At 32.1% G+C, this 17,135-nt stretch overlaps 2 protein-coding genes across 5 annotated transcripts in view; one reads left to right on the top strand and one right to left on the bottom strand.

Annotated features, from left to right (window-relative positions):
• The window catches only part of LOC101499264 (zinc finger CCCH domain-containing protein 37), a 7,340-nt gene extending 1,585 nt beyond the window's left edge, over window positions 1-5,755 (top strand). Inside the window, exons 2-11 of one of the 3 annotated variants that reach the window (XM_004516971.4) lie at window positions 1,331-1,569; window positions 3,094-3,153; window positions 3,240-3,362; window positions 3,444-3,656; window positions 3,774-3,811; window positions 3,912-3,958; window positions 4,035-4,165; window positions 4,666-4,725; window positions 4,934-5,068; window positions 5,413-5,755. In XM_004516971.4, the coding sequence (XP_004517028.1) occupies window positions 1,331-1,569; window positions 3,094-3,153; window positions 3,240-3,362; window positions 3,444-3,656; window positions 3,774-3,811; window positions 3,912-3,958; window positions 4,035-4,165; window positions 4,666-4,725; window positions 4,934-5,068; window positions 5,413-5,607 (1,241 nt within the window). In that variant the 3' untranslated portion in view covers window positions 5,608-5,755. Of the gene's footprint in view, window positions 1-1,330; window positions 1,570-3,093; window positions 3,154-3,239; window positions 3,363-3,443; window positions 3,657-3,773; window positions 3,812-3,911; window positions 3,959-4,034; window positions 4,166-4,665; window positions 4,726-4,933; window positions 5,069-5,409 lie in introns of all 3 variants that reach the window. The other 2 variants (XM_004516972.4, XM_004516970.4) reach the window with 2 other exon arrangements.
• Window positions 5,756-6,425: 670 nt separating this feature from the next.
• Window positions 6,426-13,508, bottom strand: LOC101499990 (uncharacterized). 2 transcript variants are annotated; one of them, XR_001143232.3, is made up of 23 exons: window positions 13,328-13,508; window positions 13,045-13,198; window positions 12,858-12,937; window positions 12,538-12,624; window positions 12,377-12,427; window positions 12,034-12,151; window positions 11,817-11,873; window positions 11,635-11,699; window positions 11,471-11,554; window positions 11,329-11,379; window positions 11,182-11,244; window positions 10,933-10,979; window positions 10,700-10,769; window positions 10,553-10,615; window positions 9,620-9,709; window positions 9,486-9,524; window positions 8,994-9,221; window positions 8,813-8,898; window positions 8,517-8,565; window positions 8,352-8,432; window positions 8,162-8,255; window positions 6,801-7,172; window positions 6,426-6,679 (listed from the first exon to the last, which is right to left on the bottom strand). XR_001143232.3 is itself a non-coding variant. In XM_004516974.4 (22 exons), the coding sequence occupies exons 2-22, from the start codon at window positions 13,160-13,162 to the stop codon at window positions 6,979-6,981; spliced, it is 1,815 nt and encodes a 604-aa protein (XP_004517031.1). In that variant the 5' UTR covers window positions 13,163-13,198; window positions 13,328-13,508; the 3' UTR covers window positions 6,514-6,978. The 2 variants fall into 2 exon arrangements, 1 of the variants encoding a protein (XP_004517031.1); XM_004516974.4 differs by having other exon boundaries at window positions 6,514-7,172.
• Between the last annotated feature and the right edge of the window lie 3,627 nt (window positions 13,509-17,135).

Here is a 17,135-nt window from a genome sequence, read left to right as displayed (position 1 = left end):
TCTTCCGACGGTTAGTTTCGTTTCCTTTCTCCAATCTTTTTCTTCTTTCCTAACTTTTCATTTTTTATTTATTATTTATTTCTCAATAATTCATGAATATAAATTTATTTGATAAAGATTTGTTTTTATAATTGAGTTATGTGGACTATGATTTATGACTCTCAGATTAGAATATTTTTTAGGTTATTTTTTTTCACTTGATGATTGATTCTTGGAACGGGTTTGGCATTGGATCTTCTATTAAATTGAATTAAATGAATAATAAATAAAATGAAGTGCCCTGAACTTTTCGGTGTTGTGTGCTTATAAATGTCAAAATAAATGTTTGGCGTGTTCAGTTTTCTTGAACGTTTATGTTTGTGTTGCGTGAGGATTAGGGCGAGGAATTGAGAATTTAAAATCACAGCATTCTACTGTTTGTGCATTGGTTATTGCATATTTCATATTATACTATACTTTTTTTCCCCATTGATGTGTACTTTTTGAATGTTTACTAATTAATTTTCTGTGATTATGGCTATAGTGGCATTGGCTTAAGTAGGATTTATGTAGTTCTAGGAATTGCGGTGCAAGGGGCAAATTTGTCACCTGTGTATAAGATGAGAAATGATACCAGTGAAATCTTAACCTTTAAAAAAACAAAAGAGTTTTTAAAGATGGAGTGTTTTAATGGTAAAGATTGTAACTGGAGAAAAATCTAGTTAAACCCCAAATTTAGAAAATCTGAACTTGTAAATATGTACACAGGATAGAAGATGTGTGGTCGTTAAATGCAGTGTTGTCAAATAGCGGCGCTATAGCAAAGTGGAATTAAAATAAATATTGTCAGTGTTGACAAATAGCACTGTAGCATAACAAAATTTGAACAAACCACTATTGTTGCAATTCACGGTTTTAAAACTCTGATTAAACGTGAGCTATATGACGTGAAGTTGTGAACAATGAATCAGTAGCAACAGAAAATGAAACCCGCTAGAGCTGGCTTCTTGTTTGAGTGTGTCACACTTTCACTACTTACTAACCAAGTTAATTTGACCTTCTGACATCAAACAGAGGGCACAGTGTTGCTATTTAACATATTTTCTGGATTATGTTGTTTTATACGCTAGATAGTTATTTTGATATAATTCTAACAAACTTATACTTCGGCTTTTATACAATTTTAATGAACTTTGGTCATCTCAGTTTTTAGTTGAAATATATTGCTTATAGTTATTACTAAGCTTATGCTTTTTGTCAAACTTATTTTCTAAGTAAAAATTATAAAATAACATTATACATTTACTAAGCTTATGCTCCTTTGTATATACACTTCTATTATGTATTATAGCGCTCTACCATCCAACCATTTTGAGTACAATTGGGCAAAACGAAGCTTGGTATACTACAAACTCACTGACCAAGCGCCCTAGATACGAAACTGGAAGCACTTTGCCTATTTATCCACAGAGGCCAGGAGAGAAGGATTGTTCCCACTATATGCTAACAAGAACCTGTAAATTTGGAGAGAGCTGCAAGTTTGACCATCCTATTTGGGTTCCTGAGGGTGGAATCCCAGATTGGAAAGAGGTGACTATTGTTATTATTTATATGCCTATAAAAATTATATTTTTATTGTATAGTACATTTAGTATTGGTTATTGCAAAGTGATATGTATTTTACAAAGCATATATGAATATCTCTATATATATATAATGGTGTGGCGTGCTGGTTTATTATATACTAGTTTAACCTATTCTATTTCTTACAGTATTATATAATGTATTATTTTTGTAGTAAAACTCTTAATTTCTATCTATACATGTATCCAACAGTGTAAAGGTATTAATGAATTATAATGGCATAAAAAGTAGCAAGCACAGATATGCCAAGTACAATAGTACTTGCTGTACAACAAAATACAAACTAATAATATTAAAGATTAATAGCTAATCCTCTATCTCAATGTTTTGCCCATGATGGAGCATATAAATCGTATATGCATCAAACTTGTTATAGATTTAAGCATTTCACTAGCTTGGTGACTTCTGAGAAACTGAATAACGAGTAAAGACTTATGTTTCAAAGTCGTCAATAACAACAACAACCAAGCCTTATCTCACTAAGTAGGGTCGGCTATATAGATCAAACGACGCCACTTATGTTTCAAAGTCATTTGAACTGAAAAAACTAGTAGAGATCAATACTTGACAAGATCTACTTGTGGATAAAAATAAAGTCCGCTATATGTTCGGTCCTCTTGTTAAATACTTAGTTGAATGCAATCTGTAAGGCAGCTTGGTTATTACATCAGTTTCATCTGTATTACTTCCCCAAATTTTCTATCTTGGATCATCTGTTTTACCCACATCAATTTATTATAGTAGCCCATGTCTTGGATCACCTATTTGATAATCCAGTAATATCAGCAGTAGTCAAGGATCTTTGCATTTCTAAATTTAGCATAACATATTTGATTTCTGGGTTCCTGTCAATTGGAATAAGGGCTTATGATTTAGCATAACATATTTTAATGAAGCTGTTTTTTTATGGCGTCGCATGATTGTTTACAACTATTTCACTAATTTGTAGTTGAGTAACTGAGCATATATCTGTCTATGAAATGGTGAATGTAGTAGTAAACTGCATAACTGTATTAGAATAATATTTTGGTGATTGCTCATCTAGCCCCCAATGTTTGCTCATTTTTCCGCCTTTTTACCGGATCCTAGCTTCCGGTAGTATATTTGGGGGTGGATGAGCAAACACGGGGGATTGATAAGCAACCTTCTTATATTTTACCATGTTGTCAACTTGTCAATCAATTTTTGCTCTACTAGTATCGAGTGCCCAATGAAATTCAAGGTGTGTGTGAGAGGTTATGTTAAACCATACGTTACGAATTAGGATAACTCCGTTCCAGTTAGTTCAAATAATCAGCTTATTATGTTATGATGTTTCTTTCCATTTTTATCTTTCCTGATTTGAGTCTGCTGGCAATTGGTTTTGGTCGCAAAGGATGCATTATAATCACCTAGCAATTTGAATTCTTAAATAGAAAATGGTTTTACTGATTTATTATGATACATATGATTTATTTAAAACTGAATTAGGTTCCAAATATTGTTCCAAGTGAAATTCTTCCCGAGAGACCAGGAGAACCAGATTGTCCGGTGAGTAGAATTTGCAATTATTCTTTTTCCTTTTTTTTTCAGATGCATTTGATCCTTTTCTAATCATTGAGTTAAATACATTGCAGTACTTTCTGAAAACTAAAAAATGCAAGTTTGGTTCACGGTGCAAATTTAATCATCCAAATGTTCCCTCTGAAAATGCTGATGTTTCTGGCTTACCCGAGAGGCCTCTAGAGACCCCTTGTGCGGTTAGACATTTGCCTTTTGCATGAATACTTGAGAGTTGACACAATTCATATATGGCTTATTTCTTTTTTATATTTATGCAGTTCTACTTGAAAACTGGATTATGTAAGTATGGTGCTGCGTGCAAATTCCATCACCCCAAAGATATCCAGATTCAGGTATCTGATGAATTGAGCCATACCGTTGAGCAAACTCAAACGAATTCTGTGTTGGACGGTGCAACAGGAGATTCACAACCAATTAATCCTCTTATACCTCCGCTGTTGCATAATAGCAAAGGGCTTCCTGTGAGACTGGTATTAATTTTCTCTTTTAAGTTTTTTGGTGTACATTCTCTGTTGCATAATAGCTAAAACGCATATTGTCGACATTGCCTAAGCCTTGTTTTTCACTGTTCAAATTTCTGCTGACAGGGGGAAGTGGATTGTCCATTCTACATGAAAACTGGAAGGTAAATATTGATTTTTCTTTTAACTGAAGTGGAAATATTGATTTCTTTTAATTGGTTAATAGAAGTACTTACATTTTTCTACCATTTATATTTAAACCAGTTGCAAGTTTGGTGCCACTTGCCGCTACAATCATCCTGCCATGAATGGTATGTATCGTGTTGACTGTTAACACTTTTTCTTGTTTCTTAAACAATCATTTCATATGTTTGTTCTCCGGTGCAGCAATTAATCCAACTATTTCTACATTGGCTCCTTCTGTTTTGGCATCTTCAGCAGCTAATCTTAACATTGGAGTTATTAATCCAGCTGCATGTCTTTATCAAGCTTTTGACCCCAGGCTGTCAAACCCAGTGGTAATGCGGAATTTTTACTGTACTTATTCTCATAGATGTGTGACTGATGAAAATTGTGAATAATGCAATCAAACACCTTCATTCTTGTGGGGTATTTAAACATTAAATTTACGATTGACCTCAAAGTTGTTTTTTTTGGATGTACTACTTTACTTTTGCACTGGCTCTACATAGTAAGATACGGAGTGGTTGTTTAAACTGTCAATTTTCTCTCTATATGATTGTCAACATACTTGCCATATATAAAATGTGAATTAGCATCTATGTTTTATACGTCTTATGTCTCCTGTCATCAACTGAAAACACACTGAAGTTTTAAGAAACATGTGCGAATAATGAATGGAAGCGTCGAGAAAAAAAACTGTGAGCAATATACAGAGAAGTGTTATCAGCTTAGAAAAGTTGCCACTCTTATGTTATGGTAAATTGGGTTTCAAAGATGTATCATCCATTGAACATACTTAAAGTCAATGCATCTCATGTGGCTATTTGTTTTCCAGTCTCAGGTGGGAACAACACAGACTGTCTTTCCTCAGCGCCCTGGACAGATTGAATGTGATGTAAGCAAACTTACCTTTTTTTCTCCCTTTAACAATTAAGATCTGATCTGGTTTTCAAAAATTTGATTCTTACAAAATAACACTTGTTTTAACTTCACGCAACTGATGCAAGCTTATATTACTTGATTAACTCTGCATGCAAAGCCCTAGTCTTTGCATAAAACATCGGATTACCTCTGACATTTCTATTTAACGATTTGCCTTGTAGTATTATATGAAAACTGGCATATGTAAATATGGGGAAAGATGCAAGTACCATCACCCACTCGACCGCGCAACACCATCAATGTCAAAACTGCAATCAACTGTTAAACTCACTCCTGCAGGATTACCAAGAAGAGAGGTATGTTTGCTCTTTTTCACATTCATACACGTTACAAAATGGCGAAGTATTTGCATTTCCTTTCCATTAGTAAATAGATTTTGTATTGTCAAAAATGTGCATGATTACTTGGATTGTTATGCAAGTGTGGTGGAAGTTTTAAGTAATTATTCGTAGATGCATGAGTAGAGTGTTCAAACAAAGTGGCCAAGGACGTGGCACTTGTGTCATTAACTTCAGTTTTTAGTAGCCCCAAATTTCTGTCGGAGATTCATGAATATACTAGTGAATTTCATATTAAATATTATTTAGTGATGTGTAAAAAACTATTGACATATCATGACTTTTTGTATGTTTTCTAGAAGGGTGTTGAGATCTGCCCATACTATTTGAAAACTGGAACGTGCAAGTTTGGTGTAACCTGTAAGTTTGACCATCCACCACCAGGTGAAGTGATGGAGATGGCTAAGTCATCACAAGGAACTTCTACAAACAATGGAGGAGAAACAGATACTAATGAAAATGTGCTTGGTTCTGATCCAGAAGAAGATCATGCTTGAAATTTCACTCTATTTTTCGAGTCTTTTTCACCTTTATTTTTTCATATCATGACTGGAGAAGATCTGTTTTATTTCCTCTTATGGTAAATTTCTCTGTATTGGTACTATTGTTTATTAAATGGTTATGACCTATGAAAATTATGTTCAACGATAACTTTTGACTTTAATAATCTAACTTTTATAATCGTTAATGTAAATTTAGACTAGTTTTTTTATTTTATTAATAAATCAGTGGACCCAGAAAATTAACAGTGTTTATCGTGTGTGCTTCTAATTCCCTTAGTGTTTTGCATGGTACTAAAAATGTATAAAAGTAGTTCGACTATCATACTTTGAATTTGATCAATTTCATATAAAATAAAAATTTATATGAAGTGTAATTGAATAGTTGTCTACGAGCGCCTTGTGATTTCTGAAGCTACCGGTGTGATAACGACCTACTTCAACCATTGTAACTTCAAAGTTTGAAGTTTTCATAAAAAAAGTTGAAAAAAATACGTGAAAATTTCAAATTTCATGTTCCTCTTCAGAGGATCATTGAAAGACACCCAAACACCTAATAGTTCTTGACAATATTCAAGAATTAGATTAACACTAAATCATCTCAGGTTCTCTACATGCTGAAGCTATATAGTAACTGCATTTGTATTATATTGTATGTTACATTGCTGAATATTGATGATAACTAAGTTAATAGAGCAATCCTTGAAATAGTAATTAGTGAGTCTGACGATGAACCTTAACAATATGAAGGAGACAAAACTGTTCTATTGTTTAGCTATGCAATAGCTACATAACTAGAAAGAAGAAAGGAAAAATGAGAATAGAAATGATTAACCAAGTGATTTTGAAAAAAGTGTATAAGATTTAGACATAATCATGTGCTTCTTGCATAAGAATATCAAAGAACTAGAATGCCAAATGTTGCAGCTGCATAATCAGATTCCAAATGTTTTTCCTCCAAATGTTTGAAACTTGTTCCATTTGTCCATTTGTTATGTTCCTCCAGAATCAGAGCCCACAATATTCAGGAATAAGAAAAAATGAAAACAAAAGGAAAGTGGTTTTTTCCCTGTAAAGTAAGGAGAAAGAGTTTAAAATTCATCACATTATTTATTACAGGGAAAAAACCACTTTTTTAATTCATTGTGAAAAATAAATAAAAAAACAAAAATATTATCCATAAGCATCACCTATATGCTTTGAAACAAAAGCTGTTACACCCAAAATTTGCTTCATGCTGGAAACAAAAGCATTAGATAAAGCTCAAAGTTATCTAACCAACCACTTCAAACTGTACAAGCTAACCAAGGACAAAAATGTGCTAGGAGAAAACCAAAGCACAATTGTAAGCTAAAAAAGTTGATATTACTAAACTTCCCCATCAACATAGACGCCATTGCCATTGGGACATACACCATTTAAGGAACCATTGGAAGATATGAACCCATTTCCATTCTGTGATTTCGACGTTGGCGAGTGTACTTCAAGTACCCCATTGGTTAAATTCGCATTCCCTTTGCTTTTTAACACAACTGTCCTCTCACATGCTGCTTCGATTAATCCTGTTGTTATAGTGAGGCATTCATTGAGTGTGTTAAATGCATCTCTTGCTATTCTCACAAAACGCATCATACATAAATTAACAGAGCAGACGAAACATATTCAAAGAAATAGTAACAACTTTCCAGTATCTTAAAACACATGGTTGTCGTATTTTGATTTGATACAAAACTGAACCTAATCTATGAGTCTCTGATGTGTATTTATTTTGATTGTGAATCTCATTTTGAATTCAGATTCATTATGACGAATCCCAAATCACTATGATGAATTCCAAATCATTATGATGAATCACGGCTTAAATTTAGTGTAGTCAACCACTTTTTTAGCCAACTTTGTATAGCCACCACTTTCTTTTGTCATTCGATTTATGACTTGAATTATTTTGAAGGGCAGATATGATATATTAGCCTATAATCTTGTTGTCACTTATTTTTATTTAAAAATGTAATTTTTTATTGGTAATGTATCTTACAACTCAAAATAAGATTCGATTCACCATTCAGAAAATAGGTCTTGAAATTCATAATTTGAATCTCCATTTGATGACCATAACAACTGCACCTTAATAACCATGTTCTACTACTCTGCATTATTATTAACTAGGGAAAATTGAACAACCATCCAAACCTAGGGAACAGATTCCCGTGTTACATATTTAATTTATTATGTCACACAAGCATGTGAAAAGTTCAACTAGGGTCCTATAGAAATCTGTGAATGTCTGAAGAGATGCACCCAATTTTGAAATGAGTTTATCGGTATTTATTCCCCAGAACCTTATTCAGTGAAAGTAGATTAAGCTAAGTTTTGTACAATTCGGTCAAACTAGAGAAGATACCACAAAAGATACATGCATAGATCGGTAGGAAACATAAATAATAGAAACATAGCATTTAACAAATGATGAAAAGAGGAGGGGATTACAAAGGCATGGCCTAGATATGTGGAGAATTAAAAGGGACACAGAATAACGTCTATAGAAAAATACCAGAGAATAGTGGAGAAGGTTTCCCAGGTCTTGACTTAAACTCTGGGTGAAACTGAGCACCAATAAAGAAAGGATGACCAGGCATTTCAACTATCTGCAATTGTATCATCGGCATAATTACAAAATAAAAATTGTAGTTAGAAGTTGTTTGTCTCAAGATCAAGATTTTCACTTGCATGCAAATACACACCTCCATACGTCTCCCAGTTTCGTCTTTGCCAACAAAGGAAAGACCAGCAGTTTCAAGTTGTGATATCATGTCAGGATTAACCTGTACATTGCAACCAACCACTTATATACATGAAAAATGTTGATTTTCTCATAAAGGAAGATTTCACATGCAAACACAACTTACCTCGTATCTATGGCGATGTCGCTCATCGATAAAGTTTACATTGTCATACCTATACACATCTCAAATACAGTATCAAAAATTAGAGATAAATGTTTGGTGGAGATCCATAGCATCCATTTTGAATTAATTTTTAGTATACATGTGAAGATGAATTATTGTGTTGGATTAAATTAAGGATGAAAACATTTTTTTCGCATAAATTTAAATACTGGAACACATTCATCAGTCTGTTACCCTTAATAGATGATAGCAAAAGCAACATATCAATAAACTGGAGTTTGGTTATTAATTCTTACAACTTGGCTGATTTGCACTCATCAACATGGAAGTATGTTCTCCTCGAACCAAGACGCATAGTTCCACCCATATGAGTCTTTGAACCCTATAATAGAAAAAAAAGGTTTTAACTAAATTCTAAAAGGAACAATATTATCATATGATGTAACTGCATAAAAACTGGAGTATCAGAAATTATACTTCTGGCATAAATATGACACAAGGATTTTTTGTTTCAGGATCAAATTCTGTGCTATTAGCATCATCAAGACCAAGAACAGATCTTGCAAATTCAATGACAGCAATTTGCATCCCCAAGCAAATGCCCAGAAATGGAACACTATTTTCTCGAGCATACTTAGCAGCAAAAGTTTTCCCTTGTACTCCTCTATCACCAAAACCTCCTGGAACTAGAATCCCATTAGCACCCTGTAACAGAAAACCATTTACGTAAATTCTGAATATAATATCACATTCTATGAAACACCAACACCGGTAATAATTTACAAAAATGAAAGTCATTCAGTGTAATCACATGTGTCAGTGTTGGTGTCGGACATTGCACCTGTCAGACACTGGACACACCTTCAATTGTTGGTTTTGGTCTATTTTAGTTGGTGTAGTATTAACAGAGGAAAAGTGAAGAAATACATTTAGTGCATAAAAGTGTAAACAGTATAAACAATCGAAAACCTCTAAAAGACTCCAAGCAGCTTTATATGCATCAGGATCCTGCAAACAGTAAATTAATCATCAGATGTTTGGAATAAAGCAAAACAAAACAGTTAACTAACATATGTAGCAACAGTAGGAAGATCGATAATCACCTCTTTAAAGGTATCATCTTCCAGATCCCCAGCAGGAACCCAGTCCACAATGAGCTTGCGATTGCAAGCAACAGAAGCATGCATAAGTGCCTGGACAGAATACCAATTATATAAGATTTTTCCTTTAAGCATATCATAGTACACATGTTTCATGACACTCACCAAAACAAAGTTCATATTGGCAACTGAAACAGGAGATAACACACAATACACACCCAATGCAATCCATGTCAATCATTTGTGAATTACTACATGCATTTTATTGAACAGCATCTCACTGGTTTATCCTCACAACATACATAAAATCTTGTTACAGGAAAATGACAATGAAGCACTAACAACAAAGAAATGAGTCAATGACCCATAGTACAGCGGACAACCCCCAAAACACTATAGCGTGTAGCGGTAAGGCAGCTATGCTGAAGTCTAGGGGTGAGAAAAAACAGGGGAGAAGAAGAGATTTGGTGGCGCAGAGAAAAGAAAGGGGTAGAGACGATCGCGCCGGAGGCGGCAGCAGCCACATCGGAGTAACTCTAAATAGAACATAGGAGAGGTAGCAAAGTCAAATACCTCTATTGACTACAGAGGTTTTAACTTTCAACGAAACAACAAAATTCCTAATCTCCATCAATCATCACAAGTTTCCCAGATATTGGGATAAAATTCAGGTTTTCATGCATCAGACATGAAGCTAGTCATATAGATAATCATTACTGCATATCAACCATCCTAAGTGTATGTAAACTCGAGATAACAGCATCAGCACCAAAAGCAATAAATTTGTGATTAAACTATTTCAAGAGCTACAGAATAAAGATGGTGAATAGAGGCCACTGATACTACATTATATGAGACACCTTACTCTGCCATTTTTAACAAAATCAACAACTACTAAAATTGCAAATTGGTGAAAATGGAAAAGGAGTATTGCACCTTCAGCACAGAAAGATATGCATCAGAAAGGCCTGTATATTTTCCCACCATTGCAATTCTAACCTGTGAAGAACATAATCAGGGAGGTGAATATCTAGTCCTGTATTATAATTTTTTTGATGATATATCAGAAATATAGAAACTCACAGATTCATTAAAATTGTCATAAACTTTTGTTCGAGTGATCCACTCCTTAAAATTAGGCTCTGTAGCAACACTGCAAAAAATAAGGCCATCAGTTCCAACACAATCATTTTAAGGTAACTATGGGTACAGTAGCTAATAATAAATTCTCAAAAAGTCAACACAACAGGATAAGGATTCTTCTAAGGGTAGGGATGAAGATTACAACAAAACAAGAATGAGTTTGTCAAACAAACCCTTGCAGGTTCAATGTTTTCAGGATTGCTTCATGTGCCTTCTGGTCCTATTTGTAACAGAACAATATCAAAAGAAAAAATTCTAGTTAGTGGATGAACCACATAAAGTAACAGAAAAATAACGTGATTCAACTACCTTGGCAAAAAGATATTAAATTCGAAGCTTAAAAATCTGAAACTTTGTAAACAAGGTTTAAACACTAGGAGACAATAGAAAGAAGTTTCATAAAATATGGTAGAATTACTTACTCTTAACAGCAAAGGAATGTGCCAAATATTTGGAACATCACATAAAGTGAGTATATTTGATAACTGCAGATACATAAGTTTGGTTTGAGAAGGCTTTCAAGGATAAGCAAAGTGAAAAAGTTTCAACAATTATGTTGTGTTAGTTACCGGCACATGACAAAATTGAGCAAGTTTTGCCTTAACATTATCATCAAGTTCCTGGTAAGGACAACATAAAAAGCTTCAATCATTATTTTTGGGAACCATCGAGAATGAAAAGAAAAATCAAACAGTCAAGAGATAGACGGACCTTTGAACTGCGACAAGCGAGAAGATTTGGGATCAATCCTAACCCTCGAAGTTGACGGACACTGTGCTGGGTTGGTTTTGTTTTCTGTTGATTAAAACTTCCATTAAGTAAAAATATACTATTAAATTACAATGTCCATTGATAACATACAGTTTGCAGTGTACCTGTTCGCCAACAACATTGAGAACAGGCACCAGGCTGACATGAACCAAACAGAAGTTGCAAGGACCTATAGAGAGAAAAAAAAAATGAACAATCAGATAGAACTCCTTTGCCAAAGAACGCCCAACCAAAATATGTTCATATAATTCAGTATACTATAAGGTCTCGGCATGACAAACATTACCTACGCGGTATGAAAATTGTCCAAGTGCTTCAATAAAAGGCATAGATTCAATATCACCTATATCAAAGTAAAGTCATTTTATATTACTACTAAAATTAAAAATCAAAGCTTCACGATTTTATATGCCAGATCGAACAAGCCTGGTTTTCTAATTCAGCTTCGTCTAAGATTTTCAAAATATAGAAAAGAAAAAAATATCCAAAATATAATAATTTACCTATAGTTCCACCCAATTCAATAACACAAACATCAGCTGGGCCTTCTTTTCCATCAACAGGTACCTGTGCAACACGTTCTATCCACTCTTGGATGGCATCTGTAATGTGTGGAACAACCTAACAGTACACCAAAGATAAAATCAAAACAAAGAGACAATCAACCAGTGTTATCAATAATGGATCGCGGAAAGTAGCAATTTGTTCAAATTCCACTATACTAGAGTGCTATAGCGGCTATTTGTCAACATTTTGTACTAAATAGCCACTACCTAACAACACTGCAATCAACCATAACAAATGTCAAATAGATTCGGAAGGAAAAATAAGATAGACGAAATATACCTGGACAGTTTTGCCAAGATAATCTCCTTTTCTTTCCTTCTCAACAACAGACTATTAAGAATTCAAAAAAAAAATATTAATAATAAGAAACCCTGTCATTATAAACAAAAGAAAAATAAAAAACCAGACATTGAAATAAAAGAAACAAACATTTTGTCCACCTGATAAATTTTTCCAGTTGTGATATTATTGTCGCGAGTTAATTTGATGTCCAAGAAACGTTCATAGTTTCCAAGATCAAGATCAACCTTCAACCAAGAAACAAAAATGAAAACAGAACATGAGTAAGAAGGGAATGCTATTACCCTGTTATTATATTATAACAGAAAAACGACTCACGTGAACTCAGAAAAAAAAATAAGCTACACATAGAAGGATGCACACTACATAAGTTAGAATTCAAATTAAAATCGTTGATTGATGCTATAATATTGAGAATGTGATTGATACAATCTCAAGTAATATTGATTAATATATTTACCTCACCACCATCATCTAAGACAAACACCTCCCCATGCTCAAAAGGAGACATTGTCCCTGCATCAGTGTTCAGGTACGGATCTGAAAGTAATAGAAAGTTGCATGTCATTCAAATGTTGAAGAAAAAGGGAGAAAAAGAAAAAGAAAAGAGTGAGAATTGAATTTTTTTTAAAAAAGGGGGGAAATACCAATTTTGATGGAAGTAACACGAAAACCACAAGCTTGAAGGAGTACGCCAATGCTGCTTGCAGTGACTCCTTTTCCAAGTCCACTAACAACTCCACCAGTCACCAAAACGTACTTCATTTTTACTCCAAAAAAACTCCTCTTCTACAGCTTATCCTAAGCAACATGCACAAAACCATATATCAGTGTCATTACATAAACAGCATTACACTAAAGCACTTATATCATAAGCACTTATCATATAACTGTATATTTCGATTGACTGTGAGTGTTTGGCAAAATTACAGAGGATCGTCGTGCTTAATCGTAGAAGCGCTGAAATCGTGCGTTTCTCGGTTGCAGAAAAGTTACAGCGTGAGATTTTTGTGGGTCGGGTGAGAGACCCGGTTGCTTAAAACCCTGTTTGTTTAAAAACCCTGCTTGTTAAAAACCCTGCTTGTTAAAAACCCTGCATTCAATTCTATTCAATTATTCATGCTATGTTCTCATTTCTATTGAGTTATAAGATGATGGGCTTCGTTTTGGGCCTCCATTTAACCTCATTCTATATCACTTGGATGGTTTTTTTCTTTTATTAGTAACTATTAGAAATTAAAATTAATATTAAAATATTATTATAAAATAAATATGTATACTATTATTTGAATTTTATTTATATTAATATTTATAAATTAATTTCATTATAAAAAATTTATTAAAATATATTTCAATAATTTTGGTAGGATCTTACGATTCGTATTATGATACACTAATTTAAGATTATGTGACCTCTTTTTGATCCCATGAGGATCTCAATTTCGGCTATTTTGCTCGGAGCTCCAAATTCTAGCTTTTGTTAAATTACAGTGAATTGTGTCAATCTCACCGTAAGTATTGAGATGTTCGCATCAACTCTCTCAAATTACCTCACAAGTATTTATGTCAATATATAAGTTTAAATAAGTCAATTCAAACCGACTCTAATGTAATAACTCAATTCCTTTTTACCTTTTGAATTATTTTATAATATAATCTATTAAACTTTTAATTAATCTTTTTGAAAATCTTACATCTTTTTTCTAGAAAACCCTAAAAGTTAGCTATCTTTTAAATATGTTTTCCGGTTAAATTTAGACTTAATTACAGTTTTGATCCCTTATTTTAATCATTTCACAGAGTTGGTCACATTATTTTAGAAGAACAATTTTGATCTCTCTCTTAGATTTTTGAACTAAAACAATGACGATTTGATAAATTTTAAATGATGTGACATACGATTTAAAACTCATCTAGATGCATTAATTATTCATATGTCATTAATTATATTACAAAAATAAAAAATTTCTAAAGTCAAAAGTTAAGTTTTTATAGGGTTTTATTGCGATTTTATAGTTATTAAGCATTCTACATCATCGTATCATATGTCACGTTACTTAAAGCATATAACGTCGCCATTTTATAGTTAAAAAATCAGAACGATGAAACAAAACTGTCAAATTTTAAAATAGGGGGACTAAATTTAGAATTAGTAAAAATAAATAGACTAAAATACAATTAAACTTTATATTTATTATTCACTAATAAAAAGATGACGAAAAATAACAAAGCAAACATTAACAACAATTATGCCATTAAGAGGATAATAATAACCAAATGTGTTATTGGAATATATTTTTTGACATCGTACATATACGAGTACAATTTATTTTTATTTTTTAAAAAAATTAAAAACAATTTTTTTAACACAACATATATATTTGTGTCATTAGTTATTTTGAATACTTCATTGATCACTAAAAATACATGTTATTAATCACTTTTTAAATATATATCTCATTAATCACTAAAATACATGACATTAAACACTTTAAAATATTTCATTAACTATTAAATTTTAGTACTCTGAAGTGGTTATTGTCTTGTATTTTAGTGATTAATGAGCTATATGTTATATAAGTGGTTAATATTTTATATTTTAGCGGTTAATAAAGTATTTAAAGTGATTAATGGTATAAACTTGTATATGTGTCACAAAAAGATGTCTCAATAATAAACAAATAAAATTAAAAAAAAATGATTTAAAAAAAATTGTTCAATGTATAAATACAATAAATAATACATACATGTCAAGTATTATGTATGTATTCAAATAACATTTTTCAATAATAAAATAGGTAAAGGACAATGACATCATTACAAAAATAAAGCATAACATGCAGAATATATAGAATACAAAACTAGACAACAAAAACAAAAATGAAGTTGTGAAAAAATAACAAAGAATGGAGAATAATGGGAAACTTTATTAGTTTTCATATTAAATAATCAATGAAGAAAATGAGATGTAATGTGTATATAAATAATAAATTAGGTTTCAAATTTGAATCTAAAATATAATATTCATTTTAGTAATATTGACATTTATCATTTAATAAACTAACTCTTATAGATAAATTCCTTATAAATTGAAACTAACTCTTATAGATAAATTCCTTATAAATTGTATTCCTATATGTTGTATGTTTTACATGTGTTTGGAATATTATGATACAATGTCATTTTATTTATTTCCATCATATTGTATTATAGTAGGTTTTAGTATTAATTTTATTCTGTATATGGATAAATGAAGTCACATCTATGGACAATATTCAAATGGGTTTGAACTAAATAGTATTATATTTTCTTTTGTTGATAGGTTAAGCGGGGAAAGAAATTTGCGGCAATTGTTTTAATGCACAATAAACACATTCCTTCAAAAGAGCATGCGGACATTTCTGAATTGATTAATTTTGAATAGGCTACCAAAATATTACATTAATTACCTTATTACCATACATTTGTAGATAAGATTTTGATTGGTTTTGTAATTAACAAAATATTACTCGCGTAGTTGAACTTAGATTTTTTATTTTTATTTTAGACACCTATATTAATAAATAATAAATTTAAGTAACTTTAATTTTTTTATCTTTTATTCATTAAATAAAATAAAATTCATTTAATGTATGTTTTTGGATTTTTAAGGGTACAAAAGATAAAATGTCATTAATCAATTTTTTAAGAGAACCAACGCTTTTAGACAAAATTAAAATACTTAAAAGATCAAATATTAAAGGCGAATGAAGTAATTTATTATTCTTTTATTTTTTCTTTAAAAAATAATATATATTTTTTTTATTAATTTTTTATTTTTATTTTGTGTAGGTGCTATTATTGCAATTATGTATGGAGGAATGTGGTGCAAGGATTGTGGAAGTAACATGTACATTTTTCTTTATTTCTTTATGGAGAAGGCGTTTTGACGGTTAATAAAAAATTACACATGCAACACAACATTAAATTTTAACCCATTCCATGATGGGTAATCTTTTATGTATGTTTGGAATATCTTTGTGGGGCTCCATTTTTCTACAATAGTTATATAATTACAATGAATTATTGTGATTTAGTAAAAGTTACAATTCAAAGTTTCAACAAAATTACGGTGCCGTTGTAATTTTATCAAACTCATGGTTATGATTATTTATTTCTATTTAGGTGATGGATAATCAAATGAAAAACGTGTTGGAAAATTTCGCTTACACACATAGGATCTTTTATAAGAACACACAACGCAAATAAAGGAATAAGACAACACGCTATAATTTACATGGTTGTGATGGGAAATTCAACAACAAATATAATAACAACTCTAACAGAGCAATATGCAGCAGATAATCAATTTCCCAAACTTGCAAGAATCTGTGAGGAGCAATCAACAAATAATCACAGCAAATAAAATCACCAATCACAAATGACACAATAATTTTTAACGTGGAAAAACCTTCTCAGTGTGAGAAGTAAACAACCACGGGACCAAGCCAGTAATAGAGCTCCACTATGATCAAAATATGGGTACAAGAGAGTTTCTAATATGGCACAAATTCGTGCTCAGTAACCAGCCAAAAACAGCAAGGTAACCAGCACAACAATCAGCCAACACAATGAGAAAACAAACATGAAATTGAGAACAAAGTTCAGCAAAAAAACAGAAAAACTGCTGCTGTCCGAGTCCAATTTCTCCCACCTCAGACCTCTGATCGACGATCCAAACGGTCAGAATGAAGTACCA

Source organism: Cicer arietinum, chromosome 7 (assembly GCF_000331145.2).
Source record: "Cicer arietinum cultivar CDC Frontier isolate Library 1 chromosome 7, Cicar.CDCFrontier_v2.0, whole genome shotgun sequence".
Taxonomy (NCBI): Eukaryota; Viridiplantae; Streptophyta; class Magnoliopsida; order Fabales; family Fabaceae; genus Cicer; species Cicer arietinum.
The sequence above is the reverse complement of the archived record's forward strand: the minus strand, read 5'-3'. Positions and strand labels throughout refer to the sequence as shown.